The sequence below is a fragment of the Acomys minous genome (genome assembly GCF_964271855.1).
Source record: "Acomys minous genome assembly, chromosome: 8".
Taxonomy (NCBI): Eukaryota; Metazoa; Chordata; class Mammalia; order Rodentia; family Muridae; genus Acomys; species Acomys minous.
In genome coordinates, this window is record NC_140489.1 from 8,663,402 (window position 1) to 8,685,046 (window position 21,645).

At 50.2% G+C, this 21,645-nt stretch overlaps 1 protein-coding gene across 1 annotated transcript in view; it reads left to right on the plus strand.

Moving 5' to 3' along the window:
- Positions 1-21,645, plus strand: part of CDC42BPB (CDC42 binding protein kinase beta) — an 89,553-nt gene that overhangs the window by 25,999 nt on the left and 41,909 nt on the right. The window contains exons 2-5 of the mRNA XM_084793469.1: positions 3,902-3,993; positions 10,099-10,182; positions 10,860-10,955; positions 14,234-14,382. Coding sequence (XP_084649595.1) covers positions 3,902-3,993; positions 10,099-10,182; positions 10,860-10,955; positions 14,234-14,382 — 421 coding nt within the window. The remainder of the gene's footprint in view (positions 1-3,901; positions 3,994-10,098; positions 10,183-10,859; positions 10,956-14,233; positions 14,383-21,645) is intronic.

Genomic DNA, 21,645 nt, shown 5'->3' on the forward strand with positions numbered 1-21,645 from the left:
AACAACAAAAAACAAAACAAAACAAAACGAAAGAAAGGAAGGAAGAAAAAGTGTTTAAAATGTCTTTCTAATGGTTTCAAATTAGGAGAAGAGTTTTAACTAACAGAAGATCTTTTCCCCAGGCATTTGAGAGTGAGCTCCACACACTGTTCCCTGGCTGTGTGTAGTGTGTCTCCTGTAAACACAGGTACCCCACGGAACCACAGCACCACCCGAGTATCAGCATGTCCCACCTGCCCATCTTTGGATGCAAGTTAGGCCTCGGGTATTCCGTTTTTCCAAGCTGAAGAACTTATTAATGTCAGTACCAACTCTGGTGTGCTGTGTGTTGATTGATGGGTTTGTGACCATTGTGGGTTGTTTTCTTGGACCATCCTTCTTTGAGGCTGTCCACACCACGTCATGCTCTGCCTTCCCTTGCACTTTGCTGCCTGGCCCTGGACTTGCCCGAGGAGATCCTGGTACTAGGCGCTTGTTTCCACTGGGGGCCCTGGAGCTTGACTGCCTGTCTGCGTGGACCCATTTATGCTGAGCCTGTTTCTCCGTCACACACTGTGAGCTCTGATTTCCTCACTCTCTGGCCTAAAGAATGTGCTAGATTTAGCCCTCTCGGACTTCCTTCCAGGGCCACTGTTGCTGCTGTACTTTTGTCCATGCTGACTTCCTGGTTTTACTCTTGTAGTTTCTTTACTGTGTCAGGTTTCCCCTTTGGTTTGTCTCTTTAATTGTCCAGTTTCTCAGACTGACCCTGATAGCTCCATGGCAACCTTTTGAGGCACACCTGGATACGGCTGCCAAAAATGCATAAACAACAGCAACAAAATGTCTGGGCAAAGAGTAGAAGGAAAGCGTGACAAGGAAGGTTAAGGAACCTTAGCACAGTTGATATGAAACAACCTGGAAAGCGGGACGTGAGGTTGACAGCCTGGGTGCCGGCTCCAGTGGGTCTCACAGTTGAACTGTCCCTGGAGTGCCGAGTGACCTCTAAGATGGTACAGCCATAGGCAGTCACGAAGTGGTGTTACGACTCGCATCTGTGATGTGATCCCACAGTGGAGAGGGCTTCTTCCTGCATAATAGGAGAATTGAGCAGAATTATGCAAATCATTTTCTATTTAAACGTCTCTGTGTGTGTGTGTCTTAAAACCAAGCATTAAAATCTGCATTTCACATCTGCTAAGAGATGAACAGTAAGTGGCATAAAGGATTAAATGTTTTTGAAAGCCATTTAACAGAAAAAAGGATTAAATAGGATCTTCAAAGGATTAATTGGTTTTCTAGACATTAATAAAACGACAGGAGAAAGAAAGAACCAATTAAAATTTATTGAGATAACTTTCTACCCTGTCTCAAAACCTAAATAAATAAATACATAAATACATAAGTAAAATGATAAATTTTAAACTAATTTCTTTAAGATGAAAAGTATTATAATTGTTTAAGAAGGGTGGCGTAGAAGAATTACACTTACAGCTGTATGTCTTGACAGAGCTGGAATAAAACAGTTAGGTGCCTAGCAGGAAGAGCACATGAGTGGCTCAGTGACAGGCTTGCAGCAGGCCAGCTTCCTCACGTAACTGGTGAGGCCTGTGGCACTGAGAACGCTCTGGGCTGGCTTTGCTCGGGAAGGCATCTTAGGAACATAAAACATCTCTGTATTCTTCAGAGAGCCCAGGGATTTCATTAGTATATGTGAAAGTTAGCATTGTAAATTTATTCACTATAAAATTACATATATTAAAATTAACATATTCAGCAGACTCAACTCATGAATCTATTAAAGTGATTGCTGAGTGATACAAAAACATGAAAATCAGAAGTAAAATTAAAATGGCACAGAATTTGTAAGCAGTAATCATGTCCCGGAACAGGAGCAGGAGCAGCCCCCAGGCAGGCTCACCCTGCACACGAAGCTTTTATAGGTGGGATGTTCTTGGCTTCCCAAGTGCTTCAGCGCCTGCGTTGTTGTGTGCCTGTGTGCCCTGCTGCTGCGGCTCCAGAGAGCCCTGCTGCTTGCATTTGTGCTGGGGAGGGAGCGCTTGCTCCGTTCCTCCCAAACACCTTTCTTCTGGCTTGTCAGGAGTCAGATTCTGTGCTTTCCTCACAGTGTAGTCAGAGGCGCTGCTTGGTTCCCTAAAAGTCTCCAGTTGCTGTCCAAAAGCCTTGCTTCCTTTGGGGGTTTTAAGAGTGGTTGTTGTTGGTGATATTTGAAAAAAGCAAATATGAACTGCAGCTGACATGAGGGTCTAACCCAAGGGTTTTCTTGCTAGGCTGGCCTTAAATTCCAGGCTTCGTACATTCCGTTTTCTGAGCTCTGTGCTGCTGTGCACTCACGGTGATGGGCCAGAGTCCACAGCTCACCCTCTGATAGTAGCCAAGAGCCTTCTGTTGCTTCAGTATTCCCAGGAACAGTGACCAGCAGTGATGGAGCAGCTGTGCAGGGAGAAAGAGTGAAGTGAGCTCAGCAGGAGGAAAGTTAGTGCAAAGCCTGTAAAATATCAGATTATACTTTTCTTGTGGGGGAGGGGGATTTGAGATAGAGTTTCTCTGTGTAGCCCTGGCTATCCTGGAGCCTGCACCACAGTCAGGTTATACATTTTGACTGAGCTAGTTTTAGATAGTGATACAAATCTATTAATTTGCCCAGTTTTGCCTAACTACTTAAACATTGTAAAAACCTTTAGGTGTAAACTTTGTAAAAACCAGGTGGCAGTAGTGCACACCTTTAATCCCAGCACTTGGGAGGCAGAGGCAGGTGGATCTCTGAGTTCAAGGCCAACCTGGTCTACAAAGAGACTCCAGGACAGACAAGGCTACACAGAGAAAAACCAAGAAAAGAAACTGCCAGTAATTGGAACAAACGCAAGTTAGTATAAAATGTGGGTTTTTGTCTGAAGGCAAAAGCAGGCAGGCATATAAGATGCAAGGAGCACACTGCCAGGTAGGCCAGACCATGGCCAGGAGGGACAGTGGTCAAGAGCACAGGACCTCTAGAGTCAGACTGAGCTGTCCTAGTGCTGCTCCTGTCACTCTTTCTGGGGAGAAGCGAGAACCTATAGCACCTATATGGGTTATTGTCATCTACCGGTAGCTGACAGCCCTGTTGTCGTGAAGGTTAAAAGAGCAAGGCAGGGTCTGGTCTGGTTGTTTCCTTGAAGGCTCAGGAAAGAACTTGTTTGCCTGTTTCAGCTCCTAGTGACTACCAGCATTCCCTGGTGGTAACTGGTTTGGGGCTGCTTCTCCTTATCTTCATGTGGCCTTTTCTCCCTCCTGCCTCTGGCCACTGTTTCTTCTTATGAGAACACCGATCGTGTTGGCTTTAGGGCACACCCAGTTGCAGTATGTGACCTTACGCTAACTTGGTTACATCTGTGAAGACATTATTTCCAAATAAAGTCACATTTTGGGGGAACACTTCCTCCCAGTACTACACCTTCCAAAGCCCAGCTGCTTATGCTGGTTGGTGGGAAGTGAGCATGCTCAGGAACGCCTGGCTGGTAGGCGTCACTGGAGGGGATTGAGGCTCTCTGAGAATGCTAAAGGCATCTTTGAGTCTCACTGTCCCGCAGGAGTCTCCTGTACCACACAAGTAGGGAACACAAATACCCACCCAGTGCTCTGTGGTCATTTGGCAGGGCTGTCCCTATGGTGATTTTTGGGACATGTGAGTTGCTCTCAGTGGACCAACCTTGGATCTGAGCAGGAAGTTTAGAGGGTTTGGTTTTTTTTTTTTTTTTTTAAACCAGGGGATTTTCACAGCAGTGATATTTGCTGCAGTAGCTACTGAATCATGGCTGTTGACAGACGTCCACATTCAGAGAAACCCTGAGGCCGTGTGGTACCTCCATTGGCTAGGGCGTTAGTGTGCTGGACTCAACTGGTGCTTTCTCTCTTTTTGTAGCTAAGCCGTTCACGCAGCTCGTGAAGGACATGCAGCTTCACCGGGAAGACTTTGAGATCATCAAAGTGATCGGGAGAGGGGCGTTTGGTGAGGTAAGAGGGACTCCCTTGCGTGGCCCAGGCAGTACTGGCTCCTTACATCGTGGGCACACTTCCACTGTGTCACCTGGAGATCTCTGGGTGGATAAACTCTGAGAAACAAGAAAACAAAGTTTATTATTGCCTAATTATTCTGCATATTTTGGGACCAAATAAATAGTTTTAAATTTCCAATTTGTTGGTTGAAATATTTTTAGATTTCTCCCTCCCTCATATTTTGTTTGTTTACTTTTTTTGGTCAAGATCTCATAAAGCCCAGCCCTAATGCTCTTGACATTTTCCAAAGACGGCAAGAGGGGCCAAGTCGGATTTACTCTGGGCCATTAGCACTGGTGCTGTCGTGTCCGTTTCTGGCCTCAGCATCTCCCCCTGCTTCTCCGGGACTGTGGAGTCTGCCCCGCTGCCCTCGCTAGCTTTGGGAGTGCATGTCAATCACTGAGGAAGACTCAGACAGTAAAAAGCCTCTGCGGCACATCCTGAGCCTTGCTCATCTGCCAGCGAGCCCCGGACGTCACCCTCTGTGTAAAGTGCTAAATGCGCGAAAGAGTCATTTTGAGAGGCAGCTGCTGAGAGTGCAAACCAGCTCGGTGTTGGGTCATATTCTTTTTTGCTGAAGTCACTTCATGATCCCCGCTACACTGCAGGGCTGTGACCCTGTGTCTTGTTACACCCTGTCTCCTGCCTCTGCTTTCTTGTGTCTCCTTTCTAGCCCCAGCTTTCTTGGCCCTTGGGGGTGAGGGGGCGGAATCCAGTCCCCAGTGGCTTTTCCCTAGCTCCAGGCTTATCTTAGCCTGCTCTGGAGTTGAAATATCACATACAAAATACACAAACTTATACACACACTTCGTGTTCTGACAGAGGCCGGTACCTCTGGAGCTAGCTGGGTGTCTCCATTCTGAAGGCTCTCTCCTGTCTCTGACAGGACCTCGCCCACACCCGGCAGCAACTCGTTAAAAACAGGGAACTTTTTCCCTGATGGAGCCACAGGAAGCCCGAGGCCCGTGGTCCGTAGCCTGCTGGGTGGTGAGCGTGGGACTAGGAAGAAGATCGAGGGTCTGCTGAGCGGCCGGCCAGGGCCCCTGGAGGGCCGCAGTCACAGCCGCAGCCGCCTCCCTCGTGAAGAGAGAGGAGGACATGGCGGGTGGGAACAGGATTAGTAGGTGAAGTGAAAGAAAGGAAGTTCCCTTGCCAAAACAATTATTGGGGTGTGTGTGTGTGTGTGTGCGCGCGCGCGCGTACGTACAAAGAACTTAATCTAAAACTCAGGGATTTTAATGATTTACAGAGATGACACTGATCAGATTAGGGCTCCTCCCAGATTGAGAACCAAATCTTGCGGGCTGAGCCCTGCCCTCCCCTCCCACATTTTTTCTAGGGCTCAATCCAGAAGGCCTTGCAACTTTTTTTTTTTTAAATGTTTTGAGACAGGGTCTTCCTATGTAGACCAGGCTGACTTCAAACTCAGAGGTCAACCTGCCTCTGCTTCTCAGAACTGGCATCAAAGGTGTGCACCGCCACATCCAGCCAATTAAAAAAAAAAAAGATTTTATTATTTTTGTTTTATGTGTACATGAGTTTATGTGTATCATGTACCTGCAGACACCCATGGAGGCCAGACGGTGTCAGATCACCTCAAACTGGAATTACAGTTTGGACTACCTGATCTGGGTGCTGGGAACTGAACCTTGGTCCTCGCAGGAGCCGTTCTCTGCTGAGCCATCTCTTCAGCCCTACCCCACCCCTGTAAGGCATAGTAACTCATGGCTTTGATCCGGCAGTTGAGAGACTGAGGTAGGAGGATTGCCATGAGTTTGAGTCTAACGTAGAAAATATGTAGTCCTATCTCAAGAAAACAATAAGTAAAATTTAAAAAGAGAAGACCCTTCTCTTTGTGTATTCTTGGTTGTCCTGTGGTGACCTCAGCATCATCCATGAGTGTCTTCTCAGGTCCCCGTGTCCTGAGCGTGGCACCCATGCTCAGTTACCCAGCCAACCTGCTTGCTTTCCTGTGGCCATGCACTCTTAGACCTCCCCTGCCAACTAAACCTTTGGCCTCTGGCCGAGGTTACCACGGTGTATGTCCCTGAAGTGTGCCAGTCTTTGCCGGTGTCTCTGACAGCACTGGGCAAGTCACAAAAGTATGGAAGTTGCCAGCCATTGCGGGGATAAACATTCTTCCGGTGTGCTACTGTTTGAGTTTTGTGTTCATGAGCATGTAATGTGTGTGCTTATGGGGCACAGGGTGTTAGTCATCCTGAGTCTTGGTCCCTGGCATTTCCCTCTCTGTCATTTCTTTTGAGTTCAGAGCCATCAAACTCCTCTTTTCCGCCTCTTTGTGAAGCACATTCTAAGTTAGGCTTTCACGTGGCACCAGGCTGCCATCTGCTCCACAGCAGCCTGAGACGTGCTCTCAGGTGAGAACATGCAGACCCAGGTGTCCTAGTCAGGGTGACTGTAGCTGAGATGAAACACCATGACAAAAGCAAATTGGGGGGGATGTTTATTTGGCTTACACTTCCACATCACAGCCCATCGCTGGCTGGTCACAACAGGAACCTGAAGGCAGGAGCTGATGCAGAGGCTGTGGAGGGTGCTGCTTCCTGCCTTGCTCCCCATGCCTGGCACAGCCTGGTACTGCCCACGATAGGCTGGGCCTTCCCATCAGTCACTCATGGAGAAAATGCCTATAGGCTTGCCTACAGCCAGCTCTTACAGAGGCATTTTCTCAACCGAGGTTCCCTTCTCTCTGATGGTAAATCTTGTGTCAAGTTGACATAAACCCACCCAGAACGCCAGGACTATGCCGGTGTTTGGTGTGCAGAGAACATGGTGTGCAGGCGGGTTTCTAAGTAGGTAAGCAGGGCCAGGACACCATCTCTGTGTCAGGGGCAGCCGTGTATGGGGACACTACCCGCTGCCTAGAAGCAGGCATGGGAGGTCTGTCTGAGGGGTGATGGGGCCAACAGCTGACTTGGCCTGAGCAGCCCTTGCATCCCATGGAAGCCTCTCGTGAGTGACCACACGAGGTGTGGCTCGTGTTGTCCGGGAAGGATAAGAGCTGTAGCAGGGTGGAGCTTGACTTGGATCTCTGAGCCCAGCCACTCTGCCTTGCTGGAGTCACATTAACAATCAGATGAGCAAACCTTTGCAAAACACTGCACGCTAACTATACGGCAAGTGCAGCAGCCCTGGGCTCAGGGGCCGGGCGGGGTATCCTTCTGTTAAGGATCACTGTGTGTGTGTGTGTGTGTGTGTGTGTATGAATGAGAGGGAGAGACAGACAGACAGACAGAGAATCTAAACCATTGAAAATAAGTTGCTTGCCCCCAGTGCCTTGGCAACTAGTTTTCCCTTTTCTTTTTTGTTTTCTTTTTCTTTGGTGGGGCTGGAGAGGAGAGCCAGGGCCTTGTGAGTGTGAGTCAAGTCAAGTGCCACTGAGCCACATCCCAAGCCCAGAGACTGTTTCCTCACACAGACTGTCTTGTGTCCGCAGTACATATAATTAATTTAAAACAGGTTTTTTGTTTGTTTGTGGGTTTGGTTTTTTTGGTCTCCGTTTTGCTTCTAGCACAGGGCCAGCGTGAAGTATTAACTTTTTTCTCGTGTTCTGTGGCCCGTCCGTCCGTCCGTCCTTCCTTCCTTCCTTCCTTCCTTCCTTCCTTCCTTCCTTCCTTTCTTTCTTTCTTTCTTTCTTTCTTTCTTTCTTTCTTTCTTTCTTTTTTTTGAGACAAGATTTCTCTGTGTAGCCTTGGCTGCCCTGGACTTTGTAGACCAGGCTGGCTTTGAACCCACAGAGATCCTCCTGCCTCTGCTTCCTGAGTGCTGGGATTAAAAGTGTGAGCCATGGGCTAAAGAGATGGCTCAGTGGTTAAGAGCACTGTCTGTTCTTCTAAAGGACCTGGGTTCAATTTCCAGCAATCACATGGCAGCTTACAACTGCTTATAACTTCAGTTCCAGGTGATCTGACACCCTCACACTAATGCACATAAAAATAAATAAATCATTAAAAACAAAAAAGTGTGAGCCACCACACCTGACCTAGGGTCAATTTTTAATGCTTTTTAAAAATTCCTTTGCTGAAATGTTTGATTTCAGACATATTTTTAGATGGTAACTGTGTGTGTGTGTGTGTGTGTGTGTGTGTGTGTGTGTGTGTGTGTGTGAGAGAGAGAGGGGGGGGGGAGAGGGAGAGAGAAGAGAGAGATTTGTACATATTTGTACTTTGGGATCCTAGTAGAGCCCAAAGGTTGACATGGCTTGGTCCAACCCAGGCGCCAGGGTCTGTTAGTGTCTGCCTCCTGCTAGCATCACCGGTGTGCCATGCTGTGTCCTTGGGCCTTGGGGATTGAGCTGAGTGCCTTAGGCTTATGTTTTATGGACAGAGCCAACTCTCTGGCCTCAAAATGATCATTTTTCTTTGAAGCACTTGGATTGAAATTTGGGCTGGGAATTTTCTGGTGAGCCAAATGAGAATTTTATGTCTGTCTTGTTTATTTTATAAGTTGTTTTAATAGTAAAATTTATCCCACAGGCAAAGATTTTTTTTCCACATTAAATTTTACTTGACTATTTCACTACTACATATTTCTAACAAGTGGTCTTTTTTTGTTTTGTTTTGTATTGTTTTGTTTTTTGTGACAATCCTGTCTTTCCATGCATTTTAATGGCTACTTTATATGTTGTCCAAGCAGTGGTTTGGGCTGGATGTGTGTCACATGAGACCAAGGCCCTGAGAAAGATCCAGTGTTGTAGGTCTTGTTCTCAGCCTCGTCTTCAGAGTGTCGGTGCTTTTCCCAAGTCAGCTCTGCTGAGCACTGCAGCAGGGAAGCCATGGTGGCTAAAATGGCAATGCCACATTCAATAGCCCATCGCTGGCTCTCAGGGGAAGAGCCGCTCTGCAGCAGGAGAACGCTGCTCTGTACAGAGGCGTGATGCACGCACCGTTTCCTGTTTCCTCAGGTTGCAGCAGGCTTGGCTGTTGCTGTCTAAGGCATAGATAAACAGCATGGGAGAGGCCGTCATGAAGAGCCACCTGTGCTCTTACCTAGGGCGAGTGTGTGGGGCAAACGCCTGTGGCCCACAAGGCCTGGAGCTGTGCAGGGGTGGACATCGCGGAGGAGCCCTTGTCCTCTCAGGAAGATGTTGACTTGTGACTCACTTTACTGTGGGCTTTAGAAGCTTGTGCTGGAGAGAAATTCTGCTGCTCCTTGCACTGCCGTTTAGACCCTCCCACCCTCAAAGCCCACATCTCTGAAAAATGGCTGTCCAGCATCCTTACCATTAAGGATTGTGAGGATTGAGCAAGGGTTCAGACTGCTCATCAGTGCTGCCTGCACACAGCACATGCTTAGGACACGTCAGCTCTCAGGCCCTGTGATGGTGCCTGTTCCACCTAAGCTCCCTGTTCATGGCTGTCAGTGCCGAGGCACTCGGCCTTCCTTCCAGAGGCCACTCACAGTGTCTTGAAGATGTAGGTCAGTGGGCAAGTGGTAGAATGTGCAAACAGTGGCACATCTTCATGCTGCTAGTCACGATGGCCAAGGTGACTTCCTGAACAAGGTGGTTTACAGTTAGGCCTGACAGTGCTCTAAGCCCCTTTTGTAGTCATGGGGTCTGAGGCCAAAGAAGTGAATCGTTTGCTATATGCTAGACCCCTCTCGACCACTACCTCCATGAAGCAGAGACTCAGATGAGTGGCTGGTGGCTGGTGGCTGGTAGGAACTGGCAGGGCGGAGTCAGAGCGTATAGATCGCCCCCAAGTATAGGGAGAAGCCTTGAGTGCTGCAAGCCAGCATAAGAAGAGCTGTGTTTGTTTTTACTGAAATTCTTGGGGTGTTGCCCCTGTGCACGACTGAGCTCTAGTTCCCATTGCTGAGTATGAAGTGGTCTTTTTAGCTGATCCAGGTGGTCTCAACCCAGCTACAGTATGGTTAAAGCAAGGCTTTCTTCTTTAAAGAACAAATTTATATATATATAGACAACTTTTCTCTTTTTCCTTCCCATCTCTCAGGGTTCCGGCCGGTTAGGATTGCCATTTAAATGTGCAAGGCTTTTGAACCATTAACTAAGTTTTTGTTCAATTCACATTTGCATTCTAGGTTGCTGTTGTCAAAATGAAGAGCACGGAACGGATTTATGCAATGAAAATTCTCAACAAATGGGAGATGCTAAAGAGAGCAGAGGTATGTGTGTGTACAGTGAGTAAAAACAACGGTGCGTGTGAGAAGGATGGTGGCCGTACAGGCTACTGCAGCCACCCGAGGCACTTCAGACACAGACACAAGCAGAGCTGATGCTGTGCAGGGACACGAAGGACCAGAGTGAAGGGGTGGGGTGGCAGAAGCCGCGGGGTCATGGTCCTGGGTCCCCGCCCCCAGCCTCTGGTCTCAGCCCTGTCACAACCTTGTCCTTCATCCCTCACAGAGGCTCTCAGGTGTCTTCTTCTTGGCACCGCTCCATCTGTCATCTCCATCCTCTCCCTGCCGGCTCCCTTGGCTTCCCCTCTTTGCAGACCTTGCCCAGGGCAGTCTAGGCTTCAGTGGAGCTGTGGCCTATGGCCAGCTCCGCCCTCTGCAACAGGGGGCTTCTGGGTGGAGGAGTCCCCCCTCCTGGGAGACCTGTCTGTGGTCTCTGGCCTCTCCCATCTGTGTTCTTTGTGGTCCCTGCCCTTGCCCAGGGCTCAGGAAAAGCGCACATACTCCGTCTCTGGGACAGGGATACATTTGGTTCCAGGCGAGATAAAGACATCAGGCTACGGGCAATCAGGAGGTCACAACAGAGTCCACTGGTATTTAGGAATCTGTTCTGTGGGACCTTTCCCTAGATGGACGCAGACTGACTGTTCTCTCGTTCCTCACAGACAGCCTGTTTCCGGGAAGAGCGTGACGTGCTGGTGAACGGCGACTGCCAGTGGATCACTGCCCTTCACTACGCCTTCCAGGATGAGAACTACCTGGTAGGTCTGCGTGCTCAGGGACCTGGTAGGTCTGCGTGCTCAGGTACCTGGTAGGTCTGCGTGCTCAGGGACCTGGTAGGTCTGCGTGCTCAGGGACCTGGTAGGTCTGCGTGCTCAGGGACCTGGTAGGTCTGCAGGCTCAGGGACCTGGTACGTGTGCAGGCTCAGGGACCTGGTAGGTGTGCAGGCTCAGGGACCTGGTAGGTGTGCAGGCTCAGGGACCTGGTAGGTGTGCAGGCTCAGGGACCTGGTAGGTGTGCAGGCTCAGGGACCTGGTAGGTGTGCAGGCTCAGGGACCTGGTAGGTGTGCAGGCTCAGGGACCTGGTAGGTGTGCAGGCTCAGGGACCTGGTAGGTGTGCAGGCTCAGGGACCTGGTAGGTGTGCAGGCTCAGGGACCTGGTAGGTGTGCAGGCTCAGGGACCTGGTAGGTGTGCAGGCTCAGGGACCTGGTAGGTGTGCAGGCTCAGGGACCTGGTAGGTGTGCAGGCTCAGGGACCTGGTAGGTGTGCAGGCTCAGGGACCTGGTAGGTGTGCAGGCTCAGGGACCTGGTAGGTGTGCAGGCTCAGGGACCTGGTAGGTCTGCGTGCTCAGGGACCTGGTAGGTCTGCGTGCTCAGGGACCTGGTAGGTCTGCGTGCTCAGGGACCTGGTAGGTCTGCGTGCTCAGGGACCTGGTAGGTCTGCGTGCTCAGGGACCTGGTAGGTCTGCGTGCTCAGGGACCTGGTAGGTCTGCGTGCTCAGGGCACAACCCCACTAAGGACTTTCCCCTAATAGTTTTGGCTCCTCCTTGCTGCCACTCAGAAAAGAGTAATACTGAGGAGAGGACATCGTCAGTACATGCTAGCCTGCGCAAAACCAAGGGGTTTGCTTCAATTTAATAGTTACCAGGTAGAATTGTTAACAGTTTCCAAAGTTTGTGCGTCATTTTTCTCAAGCCATTAGTTTACTGCATGGCTTGGTTCTTAAAACATTTAAATATTTTATTAATTTATTCATACTACATCTCAATTGTTATCCCATCCCTTGTATCCTCCCATTTCTCCCTCCTCCCACTTTCCCCTTACTCCCCTCCCCTATGACTGTGACTGAGGGGGACCTCCTCCCCCTGTGTATGCTAATAGGGTATCAAGTCTCTTTTTGGTCTTAAAACATTTTAAGTGTATAAAATGTGTTTGGTTCTGTCTGTCTGTCTGTCTGTCTGTCTGTCTGTCTGTCTCTCTCTCTCTTTCTCTCTCTCTCTCTCTCTCTCTCTCTCTCTCTCTCTCTCTCTCATTGTGTATAACTTGGCTGCATGGTAGCACACCTGTGTTCCCAGCGCTGTGAAGGCTGAGGCATTGGGTTCAGAGAGAAAAGCAACAGCACTTGGGGATTTTAGATGCCCTTGCTCTGTACTGCAACCTGTCTCTCTTTTCTCATGTGAGTCCCCAGAGACGAGTCCCTGGGCAGGGCATCATCTCAGGGCTCTGACTGAGCCAGCACTCACTTTCAGCATCTGTGCGCACTTTGGAAGGACACTTTCAGTCAGCTTGTGGTCCACACATGAGTAGAGAGTTGAGCATTGACATTGAGTGTGGACACACCTGTGTGTAGAGTTGAACATGCACACACGTGTGTGTAGAGTTGAGTGTTAACACAAGCATGTGTAGAGTTGAGCGTGGACAGCCATGCAACAGTCCTGGGCAGCCAGTTTAGAAGGGAGACCTGCTGATGATCTTGAGCCCTGAGTGGCCTTGCTTAGGAGAACATTCTAGAATGACTCAAGCCAGTACTCTTGAGATGGTTTCTGAGTGGGTTCTGTGGACCACGGAGAAGCAGGGCTGTGCTTAATCTTGTCCAGTGCTTTTACCTTGGCAGTGGCTGAGCAGGATCTGATTGCTGCTGTCCCCACAGTCTCCAAGTGGAGACCTGAGGCCTTTCCCTGTCCACAGGGCTCACTTGCTTGTTTGCCCTGGGGCGCTCCTTGGTTAAGTATCCATTTGCTGCAAAGTGTTTTTATTCATCTAAAAATAGTTTCTTCCAAACATCAGAGAACTCTGAGATTTGAACAACCAGAGTGTGGTAAATGGCATATGTCATATTGTTTATTTAGAGAGGTGTCTTTGTTTCAGCAGAGGGCAGCTGGTAACATCAGGCCTGTGGTTGTGTTGGTCAACTTTGTCAATGACTCCATGGCGTAGCTTTTGTGAGCACCCTCTTTCTGTAACTGGGGTGTCTGGGGCAGAGTGTGTGGCTGTGTGCTCACAGTCCTTGCACAGATGACATTCAGACATGTCAGGGTCCTTGTTCTGCTTTGCTGGGACAGGTGGATGATCTTCCTCAGTTTCTGAAGAAGGTGAGAGCTGTTGGTTACATGTCTTAAGACAGGGATGCTGCGGTTTGCTCACACCCAGGGGAGCACTCTCAGACGGTGGCATGGTGGTCACCTTAGTTTCATAGGGCATGCTTCTCTGCCCGGCTCTAAGCTGGGCATGAGAGGAAGGCTGTGTTGACAACAGGTAGGCATAGCATCAGCTGTCACACAGTAGAGCTGCACTAGATCTTAGCACTCTTTTTAGAAGTAGAGACGAGGCAGCCCATTTCTCTGTGTCCCAGAGGCTGGAGCTGTGGACTGCCCACCCTAGCTGTGGCGGTCCTCCCCCCACACCTCTCTGATGTACGGGATGATTCCAGCAGGGCCTCTGCAGCTCTGGGCTCTCTGGCATGAGTCTCCGAACGCTGCATGGGAGAGGCTGTTCTTGAGCAGCATGTCTGTGCAGGCACACTCTGTGTCTGGAACTCAGTGGCCTTGTAGCTGTATGAGTGAAGGGAAACACTCAGCCCTTAGCAGGAGACATTTCTCCTGGTAAAGCAGGCGCTGTGTGACCTGCTTGTGGCGGAACTCGGTTTGATGACATTATCTTTTCACAAGAGCTGCTGGTGTCTGATTCTAGATAGCACGTCTCTGTTCATATCAGAATGTCTCAAGGACGTCTGTGAGCAGAGCTTGTGTTTCAGACCCCAGGCTCTTAGGGGGCTTCTCTGTTAGCGGTGCCTTTGGCCTTTCTTCACTGACTAGGGTACTGTTTAGTGAGGTCTGTTCTCTGCTTGTCTGTATTAGGATTACAGCAACACCACACACGGTGTTTTCTGAGAGAGGAAATCATTGCGTATGCTTGCAATCCTAGCACACTGGAGCCTGGACGGCTAGCGTCAGAGCTGATGTGCTAGAGGCTCCCTGGACAGCTAGCGTCAGGCGTGGTGCTCAAAGCTGCTCTCTCTCCTCTCCCCAATCTGCAGTACTTGGTTATGGATTACTATGTGGGAGGTGATTTGCTGACGCTGCTGAGTAAGTTTGAAGACAAGCTTCCAGAAGACATGGCGAGGTTCTACATTGGCGAAATGGTGTTGGCCATCGATTCCATCCACCAGCTCCACTACGTGCACAGGTAACTGCCTTGTCATGGGATTTGTGAGCGCTATGTGAAACATTAAATTCTCCTTTTAGAGTTCCTGGCCTTAGGCCTCAGGTTCCAGGCCACCCAGGGAGTCCTGCAGGTGACACCAGTCCTTACTGAGTGACCTACATTCAGGTACAAGGTGATTTGTTTGGGCTTCCATTGCTCCTCTTGTGGTAGCCTAATGTCCAACAGCTGAGCCGTCTTGGCTTTTAGTGTTCCCTTGGCAGAGCCCTCTCTCCTGCCTGTCCTCCCTGGTGCTCATGGAGCTCGTCCCCATGCCCCTCAGAGCCCTCTCTCCTGCCTGTCCTCGCTGTGCTCATGGAGCTCGTGCCCGTGCACCCCTCTGCTCAGCCCTCCGAGGGGAAGAGAGGTTGAAGTGTGGGTATTAGTGTCACAGCAGTGGAAAGGCCAGAAGAATGGCGGCTCTCAGGGCTGCCCTTCCCTCTCTCACATTGCCCCAGTTGGTAAAATGACTTCGGGTGAAGTCAGTAGACAGTGGCTATTTGACTTCTACAGCTGAGCCTTGTGATGTATGAAAGTGGACATGTTTTAAAAAAGAATTGATTTTTATTTGTGTGTCTGTTAGTCTGTGTGTATCTGTGTCTGTACCACTTGTATGGTTGTCTAGAGACTCCAGAAGGGGGTGTTGGATTGTGAGAACGAGTTACAAGCAGTTGTGAGCTGCCTGACATGTGTGCTGGGAACCAAACATCTCTCCTCCAGAGACCAACAGATGTTTAACCATTGAACCATCTCTTCAACTGCTAAAATCCATTTTATTTTACTTATTTCATTACTGAGCTGGGAGCTTGCTGTTTCATCTAGGCTGGACAGCCAGTGAGCTCTCGGAATCTTCCTGTCCTTCCCCAGGGCTTACAGACACAGTTACATCCAGCTCTCTACAGGGTGCTGGGGATTTGAACTCATGCCCTCAGGCTTACAGAGCAGCCACTTTTAACCATCTCCCTAGCCCAAAGTATACATCCTTTGTTTGTTTTTGTTGTTGTTGGTTGGTTTTTGGTTTTTGGCTTTTTGAGACAGGGTTTCTCTGTGTAACAGTTCTGGCTGTCCTGGACTCGATTTGTGGACCAGGCTAGTCGCAAACTCTCAGAATTCACCTGCCTCTGCCTCCCGAGTGCTGGGATTAAAGATGTGCTCTACCACACCTGGCCCCCAAAATATACATTTAAAATTTTTGCTTTTGTTGTTAGATGTATTTGTTTGTTTTGGGGTGCTGTGGTGTGTGTGTGGTGATCAGAAAAGCTGTCAGAAGATGGTCTCTCCGTCTACTGTTCAGGGATGTAACTCAGGCTCGACAGCAAGCGGCTTTACCCAGTGAGCCATCTTGTTGCCTCAAGACTAGTTTTTAGATCACTTTTTGTTTCCCTGGAGTAAATGTCTTCCTGGTTCTTCTGAGTACTTTAATGAGAATCTGTCACCATCCCCATAGACCACACTCACATTAAAAGCGCTGTCCACATGGAAGGAATGTCTCTTTTTATTTATGCTTTGTTCTTCTGTTCCCCTGGGCTGATCCCTGGAGAGTGTTTTGAGTGGAGAGGCGGTCTCATATCTCTGAAATCACAGCCTGTCTTCCTTTTGTGTGGCTCATTCTTGCCTGTGGTGGTTTCTTGAGAAGGGGACCATGAGGTCTCGTATTCTGTTCCATCTACACTGGTGACTCGGGCCCACTGGGGAGAGTGTCAGGCTGCACATCACTTCCTCGGATTTTGACATTGCAGCTCCTATGTCTTCCTTCTGGCTCAAAGCTCTGCAAAGATGAAGGTCTCTGGTGTTAGTTTGCTCTGTGCTTTTCCTGTGTTTCTGGGATAGAGCCAGGGCCTGTGTGGCCTGAGCATACATTGCGGTGCTGCACACCACCAAGCTTTCCCATTTCACTGAGAGTGCTGCATCATGGGAATGCAACAGGTCCCAGAGGGTGGTGCTGGCCCCAGGGTACCCACAGGAGCTGCCCCAGAGTGTATAGTGCTCACTTTAGTTCGGAGATTGATGGGGGTGTCTCCTCCACGCATGTGCTCTGTGCTATGGGTATGCCTGCTTCTGCATGCTGTTGCGGTTCTCGGATTACGGTCAGTATTTTTCACTGCTGGGGATCAAAAGGAGAGCTGCACCATCTCCCACTGAAGTACCACCCACACAGTGTTATCAGTTGCCCGGGCAGGCCTGGCATGTGCAGTCTTCCTGAGTAGTGGGGTATAGGTGTGTGTACCGCCAGGCCTGGCCAGTGCAGCAGAGATTTGGTTTTTCTCTTTTTTCTTTTCAATAATTATTTGTATGTGTACATATCTATGCATGTGTGCCATGTATGTGCAGCATGTGTGTATGGAAGCCTGCAGATGCCAGGTGCTTGTGAACTGCCCAACATGGGTACTAGGAACCAAACTTGGGTCCTCTAGAAGAGTAGCAAGTGTTCTTAATGGAACCATCTCTCTTACCCCGACGATTTTTTTTAACACGCTCTCGCGCACATTCATTCTCTCTCTCTCTCTCTCTGGGGTATATGTGGGGGGGTGTTTGGGGGCAGGGGCGAGTTGTGGAGGTCGGAGGGCAACTTTGTGGCGTCGGTTCTTCCAGCTTGATGTGGGCTCCAGGGACAGAACTTAGGCCGCCAGGCTCGTGCCCCCAAGCTGTCACACTAGCCTCTTTGGTCCTTAGCATTTAGATTTTATTCTCTGTCTCTGTGACAAAACTCTGCCTGCTTCATAAGACAGAGCTATCTTTGCATTTGTTGCAGCCTCTAGGGATCTTAATTAGGTTATATTTTAAGTAGTTTATTCCTGTGTGCTTTCTTCTATCTAGAAAACTTCCTTTTTTCTCTTTTTTCAAATTGTTTGCTTTTATCAATGTGTGTGTGTGTGTGCACCTGCCTGTCTTTATGTGTGCCATGTGTGCAGGGCTCATTACTTGTCTCAGGTAGATGTTCTATTAGGAAGTTGAAAAAGTTATCTGACAGTGTCAGCAGTGTGTCTCTTGGGCATACAGATGGTGAACTTCTCAGCAGATCAGGCCGCAGCCTGGCTCCCTTTTCTTCCCCTGTGGCTCTGGGTCACAACTCCTTTGGGGGTCAAATGACCCTTTCACAGGGGCCTCATTCAGATATTTATATTATGATTCATAACAGTAGCAAAATTATAGCTATTGAAGTAGCAATGAAAGTATTTTATGGTTGGGGTCCCCACAGCATGAGGAGCTGTATGAAAGGGTCGCAGCCTTAGGAAGGCTGAGAACTGCTGCTCTAGGGGCTGTGACAACTGTGCACTGCCCTCTCCTCACAGCTGGACTCCTGCGACTTCACAGCGGCTGCTGGCACAGAAGCACCCAGTACAGTGTACACGGCCCCTTCCTAAGATGTCAGCCTCTGGGAACCTAGAGGGGCAGGGCACTGCAGGGTGAGAACAGCCAGTGACCAAGGCAGTAGAGATCATACAGGCAGGTTGATGGACACCCAGATGCCAAAGGAGCCTAGGAAAACACGGTGAGGGAGGGCAGCAGAGCAGACGACGAAGCAGGAGGAACTCATCGGAAGGCGTTAACTAGCCAGGTACAAGTTCTGGAGGTGGACTGCAGCCCTCGGTGCTCTCTGCAGGGCTTGACGTCGCTCATGGGAAGCAATGCCCTCTGAATCCCGGGGGCTTATCAAGACAGTCATCCTTTTGGTTTTAAAGTCTGTCCTTCACCTGCTGGTCAACAGGAATTTGGTTTGTAGATTGGTAGGTAGGTAACACCACATAGCCCAGGAGAGGAGACAGCACAGCAGCCATGAGCCATTTTCCTTCTGTAGCGAGAGGGCAGTGCCTGACCCAGCAGGCCTTAGGACTAACGGTGACATTGCTAGCTAGTGTGTAGTACTTGGTCCTGACTGAGACACCTCTTAAGCCATTGCCTTACTTGTTTATTTACATGTGAGTGCAGGTGCCGCACAAATGGAAGCTAGAGACAGGTGGCAGGAGTCGTTTCTCTGTCATGAGGGTCCCGGAGATCAGACTTAGGACCTCTGGCCTGACGACCATTTCCTTTATTCACGGAACTGGCTCCTGGGTTAATATGAACAGCTGTATGTGGCAAGAGACCACTAGAGTAGGACCCTAGAAATGTAAATTATCTTTGTGTGTTGTTTTTTGAGGTAAGGCCTTGCCTGGAGCCTGGGATTCTGTTGCAGCCTCCTAATGCTGAGCTGACAGGTGTGTCACTGTCACACCTGTCTTCTGTATGTAATCTTTGTTATCTTTTCCTAGAGATTGAATTAAGGCTTTCACACATGGCCGCAAGTGCTCTGCTGGCCTATACCCCAAGCTCTAAAATTTCCTTCTGAAACAAATGTTTGAAGTAATTTCCAGTTCATATAATGGTTGTCAGAGAAGTAGAAGATCATCCGCCCAGCTTCATGCCTTGCTAACAGTTGTCTGTTTCTCCTCTCCCTGGGTGTGCACACAGATCTGCACAGTATTTTTCAGGAGCCATCCTACAACACATTGTTGTGTGTGTCAGATGTTTTAGGATGTTGATTTGGTTTTGAGACAGAGTCTTCATTTGGAGCTCTGGCTGTCCTAGACTTCCTGTGTAGACCAAGCTGGCCTCAAACTCACAGAGTTCCATCTGCCTCTGGAGTGCTGGGGTTAAAGGCTGCGCCGCTGCGCCCAGCAAGGGGAACTTGATCTCGCTGATGTTAATGTGTCGTGTTGCACTTGATCCTTATTTTAGTTATTTTCTGTCACTGTGATAAAACACTGTGACCAACGCGACTTAAGACAGAGAAAGTTTCTTTTGGGTTAAGAGTCCATGGTGGCAGAGTTGGGGCCCAGGAACCCAAGTCAATGTTCATGTATTGAACCGCAAGCATGAAGCGGAAAGAGGAGGGAGCTGGAAGTAGCTGTCCCTAGCGTCTCGCAGCTGCCTCCGCGGACACACTTTCTCCAGCAAGGCCGCGCCTCCGAACCCTCCCCCAGCACCAGCTCAGACCACCACAGTGCTGCAGTGATAGGCAGGTCTAGGATCACACTCACCTCCCATCGCCTGGTCTTTTAAATCTGGAATGGCTCCTCATCCTCTCCTTGGTTTTTATGAACTTGGTGGTGGGGTTTTTTTTTGTTTTTGTTTTTAATATTTTATTTAATTTTAATTTATGTGTGTTGGTGTCAGATCTTGGAGTTACAGACAGTTGTGAGCTGCCATGTGGGTGCTGGGAATTGAACCCGGGTCCTTTGGAAGAGCAGGCAGTGCTCTTAACCACTGAGCCATCTCTCCAGCCCCAAAACTTGGTGGTTTTAAAGACTACTGTACCCTACTCTTTTATACTAGAACCAGGAGTGGCTGGTCCACTGGTTTTAGAGTTAAGCATTTTTCAGTTTGCTCTCAGCAGACACTGCCCATCAGTTCTGACAGCGATGAACCAGGTCGCCCAGCAATGCTTCTGTTTGGCTCTTCCTGCACTTCCTGTGCAGGAGGCACTTTGACCTTGTGTACTTATGTCTCCTCTGCGCCTGTCTCTTCCCCAACTGGTTCTGCCTGGCCCCGGGAGGTTCGCTGCAGGCATAGGTGGACTTCTGGTTCCAGGCCCTCTAGTTCATCTTCTACCAAAAGGAAGTTCTCCACTGCCCTCTGATTGGCTGCTTGTTTCCAGGGGCAATCTACGTTTTCCATATAATGTTAGTCTCCCTTGCCCTGGTCTACAGACACAGGACACTGCCTTTTTAAATCTCTGGGCCCTCACCAGATTCATCTTTACTTGCACGATGTGCTTGGGTTCTATTTGAGATGAGGGTCTTGTTTTATTATCTGGTTCCTTTGCAGCGTTCAGCGCCGTTGTGCGCCTGTTCCTCCTCCTCCTCCTCCATGTCGTCCTGGTCTTCCTTCCGTCACTGCTTTTCATTAGGTTTTGATTTAAACTCTATTTCCCTTGAGTATCTCCTAAGTTAGTATTCATTTGGGGTTACAGTGCTTCTGCTGCTGCTGCTGCTTCTTCTTCTTCTTCTTCTTCTTCTTCTTCTTCTTCTTCTTCTTCAAGTTTTTTTCTGCTATGGCATTTTAGTTCCCTTCTTACACACACACACACACACACACACACACACACACACACACACACACATATTTGCCACCTTTCTTTTTCCCCTCCCTTCTTCCTTCTAGTCTGACAATATAGCTCAGGCTGACCTCAGACTCCTAACCCTCCAGCCTCACCTTTCTGCTTTGCTACTCTCCTTCGTGCCTGTGTGAGGGTGTTTATTTTGGCCTCATGTGTTGTGCTAGTCTCCTGCCTTGACTCTTTCTTCGTAAGAATTGCTTTCCTTTGCTAGGTCTGCAGTGGGGTCTCTGCGGGGCTCTCCCACGAGGCTGTAGTGGGGTCCCTGTGGGGCTCTCCCATGAGGCTACAGTGCCCTGCGGGGCTCTCCCACGAGGCTGCAGTGGGGTCCCTGCAGGGCTCTCCCACGAGGCTGCAGTGGGGTCCCTGCGGGGCTCTCCCACGAGGCTGCAGTGGGGTCCCTGCGGGGCTCTCCCACGAGGCTGCAGTGGGGTCCCTGCGGGGCTCTCCCACGAGGCTGCAGTGGGGTCCCTGCAGGGCTCTCCCACGAGGCTGCAATGGGGTCCCTGCGGGCTCTCCCATGAGGCTGCAGTGGGGTCCCTGCGGGGCTCTCCCACGAGACTGCAATGGGGTCCCTGCGGGGCTCTCCCACGAGGCTGCAGTGGGGTCCCTGCGGGCTCTTCCACGAGGCTGCAGTGGGGTCCCTGCGGGGCTCTCCCACGAGGCTGCAGTGGGGTCCCTGCGGGGCTCTCCCACGAGGCTGCAGTGGGGTCCCTGCGGGCTCTCCCACGAGGCTGCAGTGGGGTACCTGCGGGCTCTTCCACAAGGCTGCAGTGGGGTCCCTGCGGGCTCTCCCACGAGGCTGCAGTGGGGTCCCTGCGGGGCTCTCCCACGAGGCTGCAGTGGGGTCCCTGCGGGCTCTCCCACGAGGCTGCAGTGGGATCCCTGCGGGGCTCTCCCACGAGGCTGCAGTGGGGTCCCTGCGGGGCTCTCCCACGAGGCTGCAGTGGGGTCCCTGCGGGCTCTCCCACGAGGCTGCAGTGGGGTCCCTGCGGGGCTCTCCCACGAGGCTGCAGTGGGGTCCCTGCGGGGCTCTCCCACGAGGCTGCAGTGGGGTCCCTGCGGGCTCTCCCACGAGGCTGCAGTGGGGTCCCTGCGGGGCTCTCCCACGAGGCTGCAGTGGGGTCCCTGCGGGGCTCTCCCACGAGGCT